This window comes from Euprymna scolopes, chromosome 20 (assembly GCF_053919585.1).
Source record: "Euprymna scolopes isolate OS-2025 chromosome 20, ASM5391958v1, whole genome shotgun sequence".
In the NCBI taxonomy this organism is placed as follows: Eukaryota; Metazoa; Mollusca; class Cephalopoda; order Sepiida; family Sepiolidae; genus Euprymna; species Euprymna scolopes.
Genome location: NC_136501.1, coordinates 46,929,610 through 46,946,015, shown reverse-complemented (window position 1 = coordinate 46,946,015; position 16,406 = coordinate 46,929,610). Strand labels below are relative to the sequence as shown.

The following is a 16,406-nucleotide window of genomic DNA, read 5'->3' as shown; positions in this document are numbered from 1 at the left end:
CGCCAAAGAATACAATGCATAATACAACTTTTTATATTTTGATAACTACCTATTTCTGCAAATTTTCAATGCGATTTTCGTATTCAGCATAGTGGAAACCCTATAAAAGTTGTAATTTTAAAGAAAATTGTGGAGGTGGACCTAATCTGAAAATTTACCGTTTTCGAAGATCAGATAGTGGAGAAGGGCTGTCTACAATATGAATATCGAAGTGACCCGTGATTTTACAAGAGTAAAAGTGCTCCTTTAAAAACTGGCTTCATGTTTGACTTTGTAAAGTAAATAGCCTTGTACAGTGACTGTAAATGTGCTGATTCGTTATGTACACGGTGACTGTAGGTAGTACTGATTTATATACAGACACCAGTTATATAACGTTTATTTAAACCTTTAACAAGAGTGGATCAACTAAATAAAAATAATAACGCATCCAATCTGAAATTCTAAAACAATAGAAGCCGTTTATTATAATCGGCGGGAGGAGACGGCCGTTCAGTGGTTAACGACACGAACTAATAACCTGGGTGTTCCAAGTTCGAATCCAGTTGGTTCTACAAAAATCATTAACCTTCACGTGATTCCACCCATAAGTACCTGATGTCTTTCTAGAAATCATTCTGAGTAGAAAAATATCAGGGAAACTAATGCCAACAATAGAATCTTCGGATTCGTACGAGAGGACTGTGATAATCGGCGTTTTTAAGAATTTAAATCCGAACCAAATTAGTTAGAGGCTTAGAGTTAAAATAAATAAATAAATAATAAAATAAAGAGCTTGGTTTAAATTCTGTAGAAATACCCTATAATCAATTTGGAATCGTCGCGTTTGGTATTCCTCTAGCGGTTGATAACATTCAAGTTCAAAATATTTTAAAACTCCAATCAATTTAGTGTTTAAATAAGCATACACTAAAACAACCTTTTCATAAGCGAAGTTGGTTGGTTTTACGGCATGTCAATAGTGGTTGGGTTATGTTGTGCTGAAGCCGTACATGTTTTGTATGCGATTGTTTTTGTAACATGAACCCTTGCTTGAATCGGATATACATTTATTTATTTACTAGCCTATGTGCCCGGCGCTAACAGAGTGTTTGGAGGTGTGTGTTGAGAGAGAGGGGGGAAAAAAAAAAAAAAAAAAAAAAGTGGTAGTAGACAGGCAGGCTCGAACCCGTACAGCGAAGGAGGAAAAGAACGTGAAAAACAAAAGTGACGTCTTTGCTGTTGCGCCCATCGCCAAACCGGAAGAGACGTAGGTTTAAATCCAGACTAGTCAATCGAAAAGAGGAGAGGACTTCCGAAAATATCAGCGAAAAAAGTGACCCCTCCTTGTAGAAAAGTGCCTAGTTGAGGGCGAAGAAGTTACTGTTTTTAGCCAATTTTTCGATATTTATCACCCGAAGGGTCGAACTTCAAAACGATACCGATCTCGTGAAAATCCGTCACCTCTGTCGAAAGTTTTAGGCAGACACATACATGCATACATTTAAACAGACAGGCGAGATTTATATTATAGATTACTTGAGGGTAATAACTTTATCAAGGCCAGGAGGCCATTCTAGGATAAGGGTTAATAAGTGTTAGATAGATGGTGAGACAACGTCATGATGATCAGTAATGGTGGAACTTGGGTTGGGTTTAATTATTTAAGAGGCCGACTCAAGAACTTATATACATTGGACTTAAACTATCACGTTATGATCAGCCGGCAATCAGCCCCACAGTATTGTGTTCCACGGACGGATAGTTCTAGAGAAAATAAAACTCTGCTCATGGAACTTTCGTTTAGTTTTAGGTGCAGATAGTGGGGGAAATTGTTGACAGTTGTTGTAGATAGACGAGTGTTTGTTACGAACGTTTTACAGGGGGAGGGGGGCATAGATTGGCGCACCGACGAGCACCTACTATAAAAATAACGACAGAAGAGATAGGAATGAAGAAGTAGAGAAGCGAAAAGGTCCCCCCCCCCATTAGATTTCGGAGTTGGTTTTGTACCGTGTCAAGACAGGAAAGTGTACTCTTAGTAGCTCCTTCCCCAAACGTGGCAACAGTACTCCATCTTGGGATGTGTTCAACCGTGGCTACCGTAATATGACGATGGTCACGGTTTAACTCTTGTATAGGTGGAGGATCGTATCGGAAGTGAGATACAGTCAAATCTCGCTACCATGCTACTCTCGATATATATCGCCTTTGCTCGGTTCCGACAAAATTCAATACAAAAATTTGCTATTGTAGGTGTTATGTTTTTTTATTTATTTATTTTATTTATTATTATTATTTTTTTTTTTTTTCAGATTTAGTCCACAGGTATTTTTATTTGAGAAAATAAGGCCGTTTTTACGTTACTATGTCAGTTTTGCTCGGTCCCGACGGGTGGCATAGTAGCGAAATTTGACTGCACTTTCTGAAGCGGTAGAACGGCTGGGTTTTTGGAAATGTTTCAAAAGAGCCACGCTGACAATTAACAATGCTGTAAGTTGCAAATGATACAAATGCACAAGAATGCATGTACTGAGCGATTTGAAAATGTGTCACCGTTTAGAAAGTGCTAAATTCACCAAAAGTGTTTTGCGAACGAAAGAAAAATATGGTTAACAAACAAAACATGTATATAGCAATACATTTACAGTGTCGTGAAAGATATTTGGAGCTAGTAGATCGAGTACCTATCAACGTTTACGAATAAATCTCCGAAAATTTCGTATCGGTATCTTCCGGGATTTTGCGTAAGTAGTTGGAAGACTGCCAGAGGATTAATTTAATTTTTTAAAAATGCAACGTTTCTCCACCTCCATCCTTTAGTGCTTCCAGGAAGCTGTTCTTGACATAAGGGATAGGTTTCACGTTGAGCGTGTTGAAAATCATTTTAGTTTTTAGAATTCTCTTAATTTAATGAATTTCACGCTTTCATTAAGTCTTGTCTTCTGACAACTGATAGTATGATAGCTTCGACATCTAACTTCTTACGTAATTTACCGACGCGAAGTTGACAGTAATTAGCACGGAAACTGGATAAGTACCGTAGGTCGTTTGTTTACAAAAGTCAACTTTTTTTGTGATTAATGTTCGCAATAGACACGCGTGTAAAGGCGCATGCGTTTTCTATCGCGAATACGCGCGTGCGGTTCAGTAGACATTGTGAATTGTCAATATGTGAACTAGTTGAGTAGTTATCCCTCCCTTCCCGGCTTCGAATGATTAGAAAGAGAGTGTTGGGCGCCATTTTGAATTTTCCAATACATCGGTAAACACTGCATGTTTTTAGAGCTGAATAAACATGTTACATTGAATAAAAACAAACAAAAAAAAGGTATCCAGTTTTGTAGAAAAGTAACTTATCTTGCCTTTGATAATGTTATATATTTGTTTTTTTGACAACGTTTTCGAATCTATGTGTACAGTAATACAAACCCCAAAAAAACAATAATCCTAACTTAGGGCTTACCATTGGGTGCAATTTTGTGAACCTTATAGGTTCTCGTGTCCTGTACTTGTTGTCTCCCTGTTTCTACTTTCATTTTTTTTTCTCGGTCACATACCCCTATTTCGAATTCGTAGCGGGTGCGGTGGGCCGACATCAGTGACTTTTTTCTTTTTTTTTAAGTTTGACTTATTTCAAACGGATATAAATTATTGCACAGTAAAAACAAATTAAAGCAGATCATTTCTTTAATCAAGTAAAAATTTAATTTTCTTTACTTGATTACTAAATATAGAAAGTTATTTGAGCAAATTACCTAACAATTTAATAAAAAACATCGTAAAATTGAATTTAACTTGAAAATACTATAAAAAAAATGCATTTTTAAATTTAGTAAAAATGGAATTTTTACTTAATTCGAAATTAAAAAAAAAAAAAAAAAAAAAAAGATTTTTGAGTTCTCATATACATTTTGTCTCCTTGTTTCTACTTTCGTAAGTTCATTGATGTCGACGATCCACTGTTGCAAATTCGAAATAGGAGCATGTGAGCGAGAGAAAAAAAAAAAAAAAAACGAAAGTAAAAATAGGAAGACAAGTATATGAGAACCATTTTGTGTAATACCCAGGGCGATTGGGATGATAGGGGGGTGGAAAACAGGGTAGTTATAAAGAAAAAAAAAGTAGAAAGAAACTGTAGAATATGGATTTCAATGTTTGGGTGGGATGGGGTTGAAGAAAACGCCATGTCACAAGGTATCGGAGTTAAGTTAGTGTCGTGCCCGGGTCAAATTATATTTAAACCATATGATAGTACTACCAGACCGGGTCAGAGTGGGCCTGAGGGTAATATTAATTAGGGAATAACTCCACACACCCCAAAAGGATATATCACTGCCCGATACTCTTTATCGACAGGTGTATTTAAAAAAATTTTTTAACCCTTAACGTAAGTTTTGGGTTCAGTTTACAAAAGTCGATTTGGTTCTGTTCAAATAAAATTATAAAAAAGCACCCTTTTAAAAAACATTTTGGGTACATATGCGGAATACGGACCGTGCTTTATTTTGGATTGGATTTTCAAATTAAATTAAAGTTTTCGGATATCTTTTGTTTATTAAATTATTAGGTGAAAGTACAAACGCCTTCCCTCCTCCATGTTAAGAACGGGTTTCTAAATAATATTAATTCAGCACGGTCCATATTCTGCATAATTACCCTTATATATATATATATATATATATATATATATATATATATATATATATATATATATAGTAATAACGGGGCGAGGGTGGCATTCCCGCCTGATAAACAACAAAGACGACGTTTTTGCTATTTATAGCTTGAAAATTATAGAAAGTAATATATATATATATTATATATATATATAATAAAGAAAGAAATGGCAATATGGGGTTAAGGCCGGGGGAGCTAAAATCAATAGAGATTAGATAATTCTTGTAATGCCCCCGTTCCCTGTTGATTGCAAAAAAAAAAAAAAAAAAAAAAAAAAAAAAAAAAAAAAACTTGATTGCAGGGGATTTTTCTCTTGGCCTCAAAATCACAGATTATCTTCGGCTCCCAAAAATCAACAGAGATCATTCCTGTAATGACTTGGTCCCTGTTGGTTGCGGTGTAAATGTGCTAGTTCCTATGCAGTTTTAGGAGGTCCGTCCCGTCCACCCTTCCAGGCTTTACCATTTCTGTTTAAGAGGTTCGCCTGGGGCGCCTCTGCTGAGAAATGCTGATGAGGATGCACAGGAATGTTTTGCAAGGTCAAAATGTCCCTATTGTGCGCTTACTTTTCAGTCCTCTGCTCTCTGACCCTAGCGTCATTTTTCGCGCTGGGAGAGAAATACCACACATAGGTCCTTATTAATTCCCGGAAACTGGAAATTTATGCGAGTTATAAATAAAAAAATAAGTTTTAAGGGGGTGGAGCTACAAAATCGTTATTAATATTTAGCGCCGAATATTTTACAGACATTATTCGATTAATCAAAAAATAAAAATAAGGAAACCGAAATACCTCGCCCACACAAAGATTCGTATGCATTTTTGTTACCGTGTTATTTTTTTATATAGTATTTCAATTAAATTCAAGTTTCACAATATCTTTAAATTGTTAGGTAGAAATACAGGATAGTTACAAAACACTCTCCAATGTTAAGAATGGCTTTCAAAATAACGTTATTATTTCAGCACGGTAACATAAATGCATAAGCACAATAATATTGAAAATAAATTAATGATTAAATCGTATTCCTGTCATGTAAGTTATCTATATATTAATACGATAGCGTGTGTTCTTTTGTGTGTCACGCTTACAGAGTCGTTTAATTGTTATGTTCTATTTCTTGTTATAAATAATTTTATCAAGAATTTTTCATAAGTTTTGGTTTCGGTTTCGATTATAGCTGAAGTTGTATATTTTTTTTCATAAGTTTTTATTTCGGTTTCGATTCAAGCTAATGCACCAAAGTCATATATAAAAATAAATCGATAGAACATTATAATAATATATACGAAATCTGCAAGAATTAAAATATATCCAAGCGTTCTTTACGACCGGGCTTTACTGGGTGTTCGTGCTAGCTTAGATAAATATTTTCAGTTTCAACAAAAAAGCTACAATAATATCAGAACGCCTCTATTTACACTGAACATCCACATAATGCCAACATCGATATATTACACATGGAAGGAGCTCCCCGTGGAATTTCCACAGGTCCCGCTAGTTATTTTACATAAGGTTATTTTAATAGAAAATCTTAAAATGTTTGAAAGAAAAAGTAATAAAATCAAAAACAAAGTTGTAACGTACACGTGAAGAAACGCTGAAACTAAGTGCTTCTGTGTTTCTCCAGAATTTAACCGAACCAATTTTTGTGAGACTAAATCTAAAACTTAAATTCATGTAATAATATTAATTAAACTAGTTCGGTTCAAATTCTGTAGAAGTACAAAAAACTCGGTACTCGTGCACTTATTGATCCGTGCTGAAAAATAACATTATTTAAAAAGCCGGTCTTAACAAGGGGGGGGGGTGTAACTATTCTATACTTCAACCTTACAATTGAATTAAAAAAAAAAAAAAAAAAAAAAAAAACTTTAATTAAACTTGGAAATATGATTTAAAAAAATATAGCGCGGATCAATAAGTGCACTAGCACCGCAAACTCGACCGCGAAAATATAGTCGTCACTTTTATAAACAAGTCAAAAGGCGATAACTTAATGTTATGTTTCTAATCGAGACATAAATATAGACGCGAAGAAAAACAGATGCTTGTTACCGCGCTTTATATATTATAGTATTTTCGGTGCTAATGCAGTAAATGAACTTACTGATCCGCGCTATTTTTTAAATCGTATTTCCAAGTTTAATTAAAGTTTTATGATATGTTTTTTTTTTTTTTTGGTACTAGTGAAAAGAGTGGTCCCTGGTCCGGACGTAAATAATAAAGTTATTATTTAAAAAGCCATTCTTAACATGGGGAGGGGAGGGTGTTTTGTGCCTATTCTATACTTCAACCTTACAATTGAATAAAAAAAAAACCCATAAAACTAATTAAACTTGAAAATGCGATTTTAAAAAAATATAGCGCGGATCACTACTCTGCCTGCACTAGCACCGTTTTTTTTTGTTTGTTTTTTTTCAATTGTAAGGTTAAAGTACAGAATAGTTACAAAACATCCTCCCCATGTCAAGAATGGCCTTTTTAATAACGTTATTATTTCAGCACGGATCAATAAGTGCATGAGTACCGTATTTTCAAATTAAATTAAACTTTCACGATATTTTTAGTTTATTAAATTGTTAGGTGAAAAGTTTAGAATAGTTGGCTGCAAAACACCCTTCCTTCCCCATGTTAAGAATGGGTTTCTAAATAAAGTTATAATTTCAGCGCAGTAATATAGATGCACACGTACCGAAAAACATTTCAATTTTTTTTTAATTAAAAAAAAAAAAAAAAAAATTTGGTAAATACTGTTGCAAAAATACTCTTAAATAATTTTAGTGACTGAAATAGGATTTAACTGAAATCAATAATCGAATTAGTCCAAAACTCACCGGTCTTCAATTCGCATTCTTTGTAAATCTAAGACTTGACTTTGTAACTTCTCCACTAAAGTGACCACAGGTAACAATTCGGGGAATACTTTCGCTTCCTCGTCCGGGTAATTGGGAAAACCGCCCTGTTGGGGTCGAACATTATTGGTCCTCGAAGGTTTGGTTAAATACTGCGGGGAAACCTTCGGGAAAGTAATAATATCCTGTTTGATTCTTGGTTGGGAATATGACTGTTGTTCGGGGAAGGACTGGGACGTACTTATTGCAAGTTTGTTGTCGACGGTGTTCTCTTGCTCCTGTTGCCCGGCCAGGTTTGTAGCGATGGAAGTGACCATGCCGGCCGGTGAAGCAGCTGGCAAATACGAAGTTGTGAAAATCTCTGGCTTGATGGCTTTAACGGGTCTTCTGGCGTCATCTATTGTGGCCGGTTGTTGCGGCGCTGGTGGTGCCACGGTGAGATAGCCGGGTCTTTGAGCGTCGGCGTTTGGGGCCAACAAGAGCAGCAGCGCAGCCGCAAGGCCCAAACACAACATCTGGAAAGGGTGCATGGGGACGAAAGTAGGAGTTTTGTTGTTGTTAATGGTGGTCCTATAGTTTGTGATTAAAATTAAGGCCAAAAAAATTAAAGTCGGGGTATGGTTCGTTTGCATTGGTTATTATTATTATTATTATTATTATTATAACCCATTGAAAAAAATTTTTTTTTAAAGCGTTGAAAACATTGAAGTGTCTAAAGAACTCTGATCGATTTACGATTCCGTCCTTAGTCCATGTGTCCGGCGCTACGGTCGACGACAGGTTGTTTCGTTGGCAAAGAAGACAAACTGGTGTTTTGATCCTTTTCGTAAGAATGTCGCCATCGATGTTGTGACACTGTTGCTAGTTATTTACCTCTCAACGTTCCTTATCAGTGTACCTACCTCCTCACAGACCTTCGCTTCACATAGAAATGGCACTACTACTAAAACGGAAAAACAGCTGCTGCTGATGCTCGCCGTTGTGAGGTTGCAGCTGATGAGGATGGGAAGAAGACGAAGAAAACCAAAACGAAGGAGTCCCGGTTTTTTCTTCTTCTTCTTCTTCTTCTTCTTCTTCACCACAACCTCCACCTCCACGAGCATCACCGGTTCCAGATCAGTGATGGATAACTCAAAGCTTTAGGAGATGAACCCGTTTTTATTATCTGTGGCAAGTGAAACGATACTGTTGTCTTCTTTAGTTGAGGAGGAGGGTGGGTTACAACTAAAGAAGTTAGCCGCATTCGTGTTCCCTAATTGTAAACTAAAAGAGAAAAAAAAGGGAAAGCCCTTAACGTTGTGATGTTGATGGTAACGCCCAACTGGGTTTTTGCAGCATTAAAAAAATAAAATAAAAGTGGTTACTTGAAGGCGTGTTCGGAAAATGAACGCTTTTTTCTTTTGTCTTAAACGGCACAAATGAACCACTATACTTGACTTTAACATTTAAACGTTAATTCTATCCTTAAATTACTGTCTGTTAGTTTTTCGGTTATTTTCTAAATGATAAATTAATAATAGATATTAAAAGCAACGGTTGGTTTGGTGTTGGCGGTAATTTATGGAACCACTCTAGTCTTATTTCGATTTGTGTGTGTGTGTGTGTGTGTGTGTGTGTCCCTCTCCTGAAACCCTACTTTTGTTTTTAGGCTATTACGTGTGAACACTCTAAAGAAATTTGGTGCTAAATATTTTTTACAAAAGTCCTTTAACTTTACCATTAGTGACGTGTAAAAGTTTTGTGATTCCCTAGTGATACCTAGGTCAACTTCTTAATTATATGCCCCCAAAATTCAAATATCAGTCCTAGTACTGAGAAATATTATGAGAAAGATTTGATTATTATTGGATGATCCCCACCACCATCACAATTTGGATTCGGAGGCATGGCCCATCCCCCCTTCCCCTCTTCGCGCTATTGCCTATCACTAACCCCCTAAATCCTGATAATCTATGACCCCTTTCCACTTGCTAAACTTTCACGAAAAATACTCGTCTATCAGTAATTTCCCCCACTCTTTATCTGTGCCTTAACCTAAACGTGGATTCCATGAACAAAGTTTCTTTCTTAGAACCGCCTGCTTGTGGAATTCTGTTCCGTTTACCTGCTTTCCAGCTGACTACGATATGGTCATCTCCAAGTCCAACGTAAACAAGTTCTTGATGAGCTGAATCTGTGCAGTTCTAGGAGATCCACCCTCCCAGGCTTTGCCTTCTCTCTTTGAGAAGGAGTTAGTTTATTGCTAATTGCCTTTAAGTAATGCAATTTACCAAATTTCCACTATTAACGATTACTACGCTACTGTCCCAATGACTACCGCCTCCTCATTAACCCTTATCCTAGAATGGTCTCCGGGCCTTCATAAGCGATGACTCCTCTATTTAAAAAAACAAAAAAAAACAAAAAAAACTTTTAGACACAGGAGTGATTCTATAAAAATACAGCGTTTACCTTGAAAATAATTTTGAATTTTTTTTAAGTGTCGGTTAAAAAGTTTAAAGATAAGGGTCAAGTCAAGTTATGAGTCCTGATCAGTGGTGTGCAAATTGAGAGGGGTGGGGGAGCAAACACATTCAAAGTGTGTTTCTCATATTTCCCAGTATTATAATTTAAACTTGAATCTTTGCAGCACACAATCAAAGGATTGACTTGGAACATCACCAGACCTATACACACCGCGAGTCCCGATTCTAATATTGTCACTGCAATAACAAATAAAATAAAATAAGATACAGTAAAGAAATAGTTCCAGCGCTCAGAAACGCTAAGAGGATTATATGATAGTTATTTTTTGTGATGACTTCGTAACGTAACATGCGGTTGCAGCCGAGATTGAACTCACTACACGAGTTTGTAGTGTAATTCATATCTATGGGTGCCTGCCACGGCTTACGAGAGGCCCATCTACCTTCAAGAAAAGGATAGACCACGCCAGTTTCCTGGTATTTTACCTTGCGGTACATACAGCGCCTCGCCTTCTCAAATGGCCACCCATCTGGTACTGGCCAGGCTCAACGTGGCTTAACTTCGGTGATCTGGCAAAAACCGGTGTGTCAACGTGATTTTTCTGTATACTACTACGATTGTGACCACTACTACTACTTCAATATTATCAGCATCATAATCATCATCATCAGTTTAATGCTTATTTTTAAATACCGCCATGCATCGGACGGTTTTAAGAAATTGACATCCAAACTAACTTATCTCTGACCTGGTCTTTATTCATCCGTCTTTCTCTCAAATCCATTTTTATCACTTCTTCGTACATTTCCTTTGACCTTCCCCTGTGAACCTAACCTGCTACCTCAACTGTTCCACATATAGAAACCAATAACTCCCATCTGTTCTTTCAACGTAGCCATACCATCAAAGTCGGAGGTGATGGTCGCCTAGTGGTCAACAACATGGACTGACGACCTGGGTGTTCCAAACTCGAATCCAGTTCGTCCCACTAAAATTTATTTTCACTTAGGATAACGTTCACGTGGTTCCTCCCGTAAGTACCCAATGTCTTTCTAGAAAGAATTCTACAAAAATTATCGGGGAAACCAATGACAACAATAGAATGTTTGGATTCATACGATATGGTGATGATGATGACCATCAAAGTCTCCTATTCTGCCCATACCTCCTTATACTCTTCAGATTTCATCTTTCTCTGACCTCATTAGAGCTAAGCTTGTCTTTAAGACTCAAATTATCATTCTTATATTATTTCTCTCCATGCAATGCATATCCTCAACCCACCACTGGCCAAGTTTTATTTCAATGCATTATCACACTGTGTACACATGTCCAATAGACTTTTCCCTCTGTCAACAATCATTATGTTCTTCTGATAAGAAATGGTTAAAGTTCTGTGAGCTTACTCCATCCGGTCCTAACTCTTGCCATCACACTAGCACATACTCCATCCTTTGCGTCAACAGTATCACCAAGGTAATAAAAATTCTGAACAATCTCAATATCATTATTTTCCCAAAATCAACAAAGTTTAGACTATTCTTGTAATGACCTGATTCCTGTTGATTATCGTGTAATTCTGGTTCTGTGTAGTTCTAGGAGGTCCACCCTCCCAGGCTTTGCATTCTCTCTTTGAGAAGGAGTTAGTTTATTGCTAACTAGCACTTAAACCCGGCTTTGCTCGGGACCTATGTTCTGTTTATAACTTTATGTGCATATATATATATATATATATATAAGTTTGACTCATGTCCAGGTAATCTACATCTAAAATTTCAAGTGTTTAGACCCAAAATTGGCGGAGGAGTTTTAGAGTTTTCAAAGGTCAAATCGTTGAACTTTGACAGCCAAATTTCTGTCTGAAAACTAATTAAAAGATTTTCCCAAATCTCAATATCCCTTATATCAAATCTCGAGTCTCTAGACCGAAAATTGACAGTAGTTTAGTAGGGAACACACACAGATGCACACAAAATGTCACTTTTCTAGATATACTTATAGATATATATATAATGTTAATACTACAGATTAGGACTCGTATTGACCTGAATGATTGCCATTTACATAATAGAGCGGAAATGGCCCAGCTGAAGTACAGACATTAGATTCAACAAATGTGATTTTTCCCCGACTTAAGGTTCGGGTCAATTACCCCTCTCCGTGTTAATTGGTTTTATTATTTTCGGTACTTGTGCAGAATACAGACCATGCTGTTTTTGGATAGGACTTAAGTTAAATTTTTAGGGTATTTTTCGTTTATTGTTAGGTGAAAGTACAGAATAGTTACCCCCCCCCCCATCATAAGATTGGGTTTGTAAATAAAGTACTTCTACACTTTATCGCCGAAACTGGAGACCCCATTTTATTTCGTGCACCTGCCGTTAAAATCCAAGGGAGAAATCAGTATTTTAAACTATGGCCGAAGCATAAAATAAATTAAACTGGAGAACGATTGCTTCCGGAAAGAAGCAATTAACGTAAAATTAAATGAAAAACTTTCCCGTTTTCATTTATTAAATCGAAACATTTCAAATTAAACAATTATCGATATATGTTCTCTTTCACGTTATTTACTTTTTTTTTTTCATAGTTCTTTCCAGAAGTAATTAATATCTAGTTTAATTTTTTTGTTATTTCTAACTTCGACCATTCTAATCGGCAGGTGCTCGAAATAAAATAGCGTCTCCAGTTTCGGCGATAAAGCGTAGAAGCACCCTAAATAACGTTAGCATTGCAACACGGTCCATATTCTGCATAGGTACATAATTTTCGTCACAGATCAACAAATGAATCCATTTATATTTTAAGGACGTCTTTTCAACTTTACTTTTTTGCGTATGTGATGGGGGGGGGGGCAGTTTTTAAAACCATAACAACCAATCACCTACTTTTGTATTCGTATGCTAGTAATGTCCAAGATCAGTGCTCGGAAAAAAAATCAAGCTACCGGAAGTGGATACGAAACTGAACGGAGTCAAGATACGAAAAAAAAAAAATTGCTTTAATTTTAATACCGCTTGTGTTATAAAAAAAAAAAAAAACCCAAAAAACTCATAATATCAAATAAAACAAATATTTGGTGCTTTTACACTATTGGAACGAAATTTTGTAGTGGATAAAGAGTTTTCAGATAAAATAATTACTACTGTTTTTGGTCAATTCTAATAATTTACAATGGTAACTTCCAAATTATGTAGTCGGAATTACCTGAATATTACCGAATTATTACCCCCCCCCCCAAAAAAATAACCCCAACTTTAATCAGGTGAAAAATTTCGACAATCTTGTTGAAATCGAAAATTACCTCCTTTTTGAACTCTTTATCTTACGATCGTTTTCATCAAATTCATTTTCTTTCATAAATTTTCTACCTTATCGATTTTCGTAATTTTTGGATATAATCATCTTAAAACACGAGGAATACGTAGATACCATTATCATGTGAAATTCAGTATTACGATTTCCGAAATTTATTTTTAACACTCCCCCCCCCGAAACAAAAAATATTAAGAGACTTTAATACATATATAATTAAATAGAATTTTATATATAATTTATATTAAATAATTTCTTTCGTCGTAAAGCGTTAAAATTATTTTTTTGAATAAAATTTGTTTTAATACAAGAGCTATTTTTTTAAATCGTATTTCCAAGTTTAATTAAAGTTTTTTTTTATTATTCAATTGTAAGGTTAAAGTACAGAGTAGGTACAAAACACCCCCCTCCCCATGTGAAGAATGGCTTTTTAAATAATAACGTTATTATTTCAACACGGATCAATAAGTGCACGGGTACCTTTTTTTGTTTAAAAGTAATTTCTTTGTTTCGTAATAAAAGTGTAAAAAAAAAAAAAAAAAAAAAAAAAAAAAAAAAAAAATTTTTTCGTGTCTTGATTCCATGACTCCGTTCTATAACAACCCGTATCCTCTTCAGGTAGTTTGAATTTTCCGAGTACTGATCTTGGACATTACCCGTATGCAGCCAACCAAACAGAACAACGCAAAAAAAAAACAAAAAAAACATAAAAAAAGAACACCAGTTGTAGCCAAAATTTGCAGTAATAATGTAATAGTTAATTAGTACCCAATCAGTGGTTATCCAGGGAATTAATAGAAATAAGAAACCGTGAAAAAAAAAGTAAAGGGGAGGGGAATGATGGTTTGGCAGGATTGGCAAATCATTTTGTACTGTACAAAAATAGTGGTAATGTTTTTGTTGTAAATAGCAAGTAGTCGAAAAGTATTAAAAATTGAAAAAAAGGAGTTTTGTTAGGAAAGATGATGTTATTGTTTAAAATTTAAAGATAATGTGCTAAGTGAAAAAGTAAGTTTAAAAAAAGTATAATAAACAAGGTGTATGTGATTATAAAAGAACGTGTTGTTTAGTAGTGGTGTTGGATGGACAGTCGGCAATTATATTTGTGTAATTTAAGCTGGTCAAGGTTTATTATTGTGGTTTCCAGTAGGGTTTGTCTAATAGTAAGTTGTTATAAACGGGAACATACTAAAGTAATAAAATGAGAAAATGAAGAAAATCAGATTTACTGTGTGTGTTTATGGTGTGAAAGTCAGCGGGCTTGGTTGCCATAACAACGTGACGTACACAAGGACGGTAGTGAACGTGTGTGTGTGTGCGCGTGTGCTGGGAATAGTAGTAGTACTAATAGTCTGTCCTTTGGAGGACAGCGTTTGTTTTCGTGTTGTGTGTACGTGTGTGCGGCTAGCGCCAGTGTGTGTGTGTGTGTGCGTGTGTGTGTTGGGAATAGTAATAGTACTAATAGTGAGGATGGTGTAGGTGTAATGGCGGACGTGGTGTCGGAGGTTGGATTGTGATGGCTGGTGTAAGTTTCGTAATTTTGTAATTTGTAAATGGCAAGTTAGGGAAAAAATAGACCCTCCTAAGATGGACAATAAATAAGGGCATAATATTTTATGGTAAAGTTAAGAACGTAGGAACCATAGTTTTTTAGGAGATGTGATTATTGGATTAACCAATCAGAAACCGTCTGTGGCACACACATCTCTGTTTTTATAGATATATAGATAGATAGATAGAAGATAGATATAGATTACCTTTTGCTAATTGCCTATTGCTAAGTGTATTTAAGAAGTTTTATCACGACACAAGCAGAAAGGCCCAGCGTATAAAATCAACTGTAGATTCTTTTATAAGACAGAGGCGCGTTTGAAATGAATGTTTCTTTTAAAAGTGCACTTGAAACATGGTACTTGACTTTTGCATTTTAAACTTTAAGTGAAGTTATTATTTACAGAAAATTTTATAAAATCAGCAGTAGATTCTCTACAGTGCAATGTAGACTACAATGTATTGTAGACTAAGTCACTGCGAAGAGGCATGCAAAACTTCCTTCTGATACACTGCTAGGGAGGGGTCCCTAATTAGAGCAGGCAATCAATCGATTTGCTTAAAACATGGTCGATTTCGCTGATTTCGATGGCAATAAAAGTATGGGAGAGTGGAACATTTGTTGATTCTTATTAAATCCTGGACAACGCTGGGTCTCCCTGCTAGTATATATATATATATATATATATATATATATATATATATATATATATATATATATATATATATATAAAACCCTACTTTAGGGTAATTGTGCCAAGTAAAAAATATGCTCTTTATATGCATGGTTGCCAAACTAGTTAGCGCATTTACTCTGGACTTGGCGCAATTACCCCAAATATATATATATATATATATATATATATATATATATATATATATATATATATATATAAAATGCTCCCTATCTTAGGTTGAGCATATTGGGAAGTGATATACAAATTACCATTAGCGTATGAAGTGATGCTTAGGTATTTGGACAATGTCAAAACATTGTTAATTCACTGCCCATATAGTACAATGGTTAGAAACTCCGACTGTCGCTTGGGCGATTGGGTTTCGATCCTGGCTTGAGGTAGTTGCTTGTCTAGCTACACTGATGAGCTGTGAAACAGCGAAACAGTACTGTATGTGGATGATTATATATAAGAAGGTAGTCCCTGAATATATGGTCTGCTGAAAACAGAACATATACTACATTACCTCCTCCTCTAAGAGAAGATGTAATACCTAAGACGGTTACAACCGCTCCCTTAAAATAGGAGATAATCTTTGGGAGGACGGTCTTACAGCAATAGAACTAATAGTACACTACGCATCTCCATTAAATGATAATAATAATAATAATAATAAATTAAATCATTATCTTTTTTATTTGAAAAAGTGTCGCCATAAAAACATTAGTTTTATGGTTCCTTGGACTTTTGGCTAAGATCAAGCTGTGAAATCTCTTCTCAGCATTCTAGTAAAATCCGACATTTCTATTTCTATATCCAACTATATATACGCTTAATCTAGCCTTCAGGTTGGGGTCAAAGTGCAGTATCTGTTCTGATGCT

At 35.5% G+C, this 16,406-nt stretch overlaps 2 protein-coding genes across 8 annotated transcripts in view; one reads left to right on the top strand and one right to left on the bottom strand.

Moving 5' to 3' along the window:
- The window catches only part of LOC145241415 (uncharacterized), a 129,097-nt gene extending 120,650 nt beyond the window's left edge, over positions 1 to 8,447 (bottom strand). The window contains exon 1 of the mRNA XM_080104350.1: positions 7,498 to 8,447. Coding sequence (XP_079960476.1) covers positions 7,498 to 8,147 — 650 coding nt within the window. The 5' untranslated portion in view covers positions 8,148 to 8,447. The remainder of the gene's footprint in view (positions 1 to 7,497) is intronic.
- The window catches only part of LOC145241414 (uncharacterized), a 607,975-nt gene that overhangs the window by 437,936 nt on the left and 153,633 nt on the right, over positions 1 to 16,406 (top strand). The gene's annotated exons all lie outside the window — the stretch shown is intronic.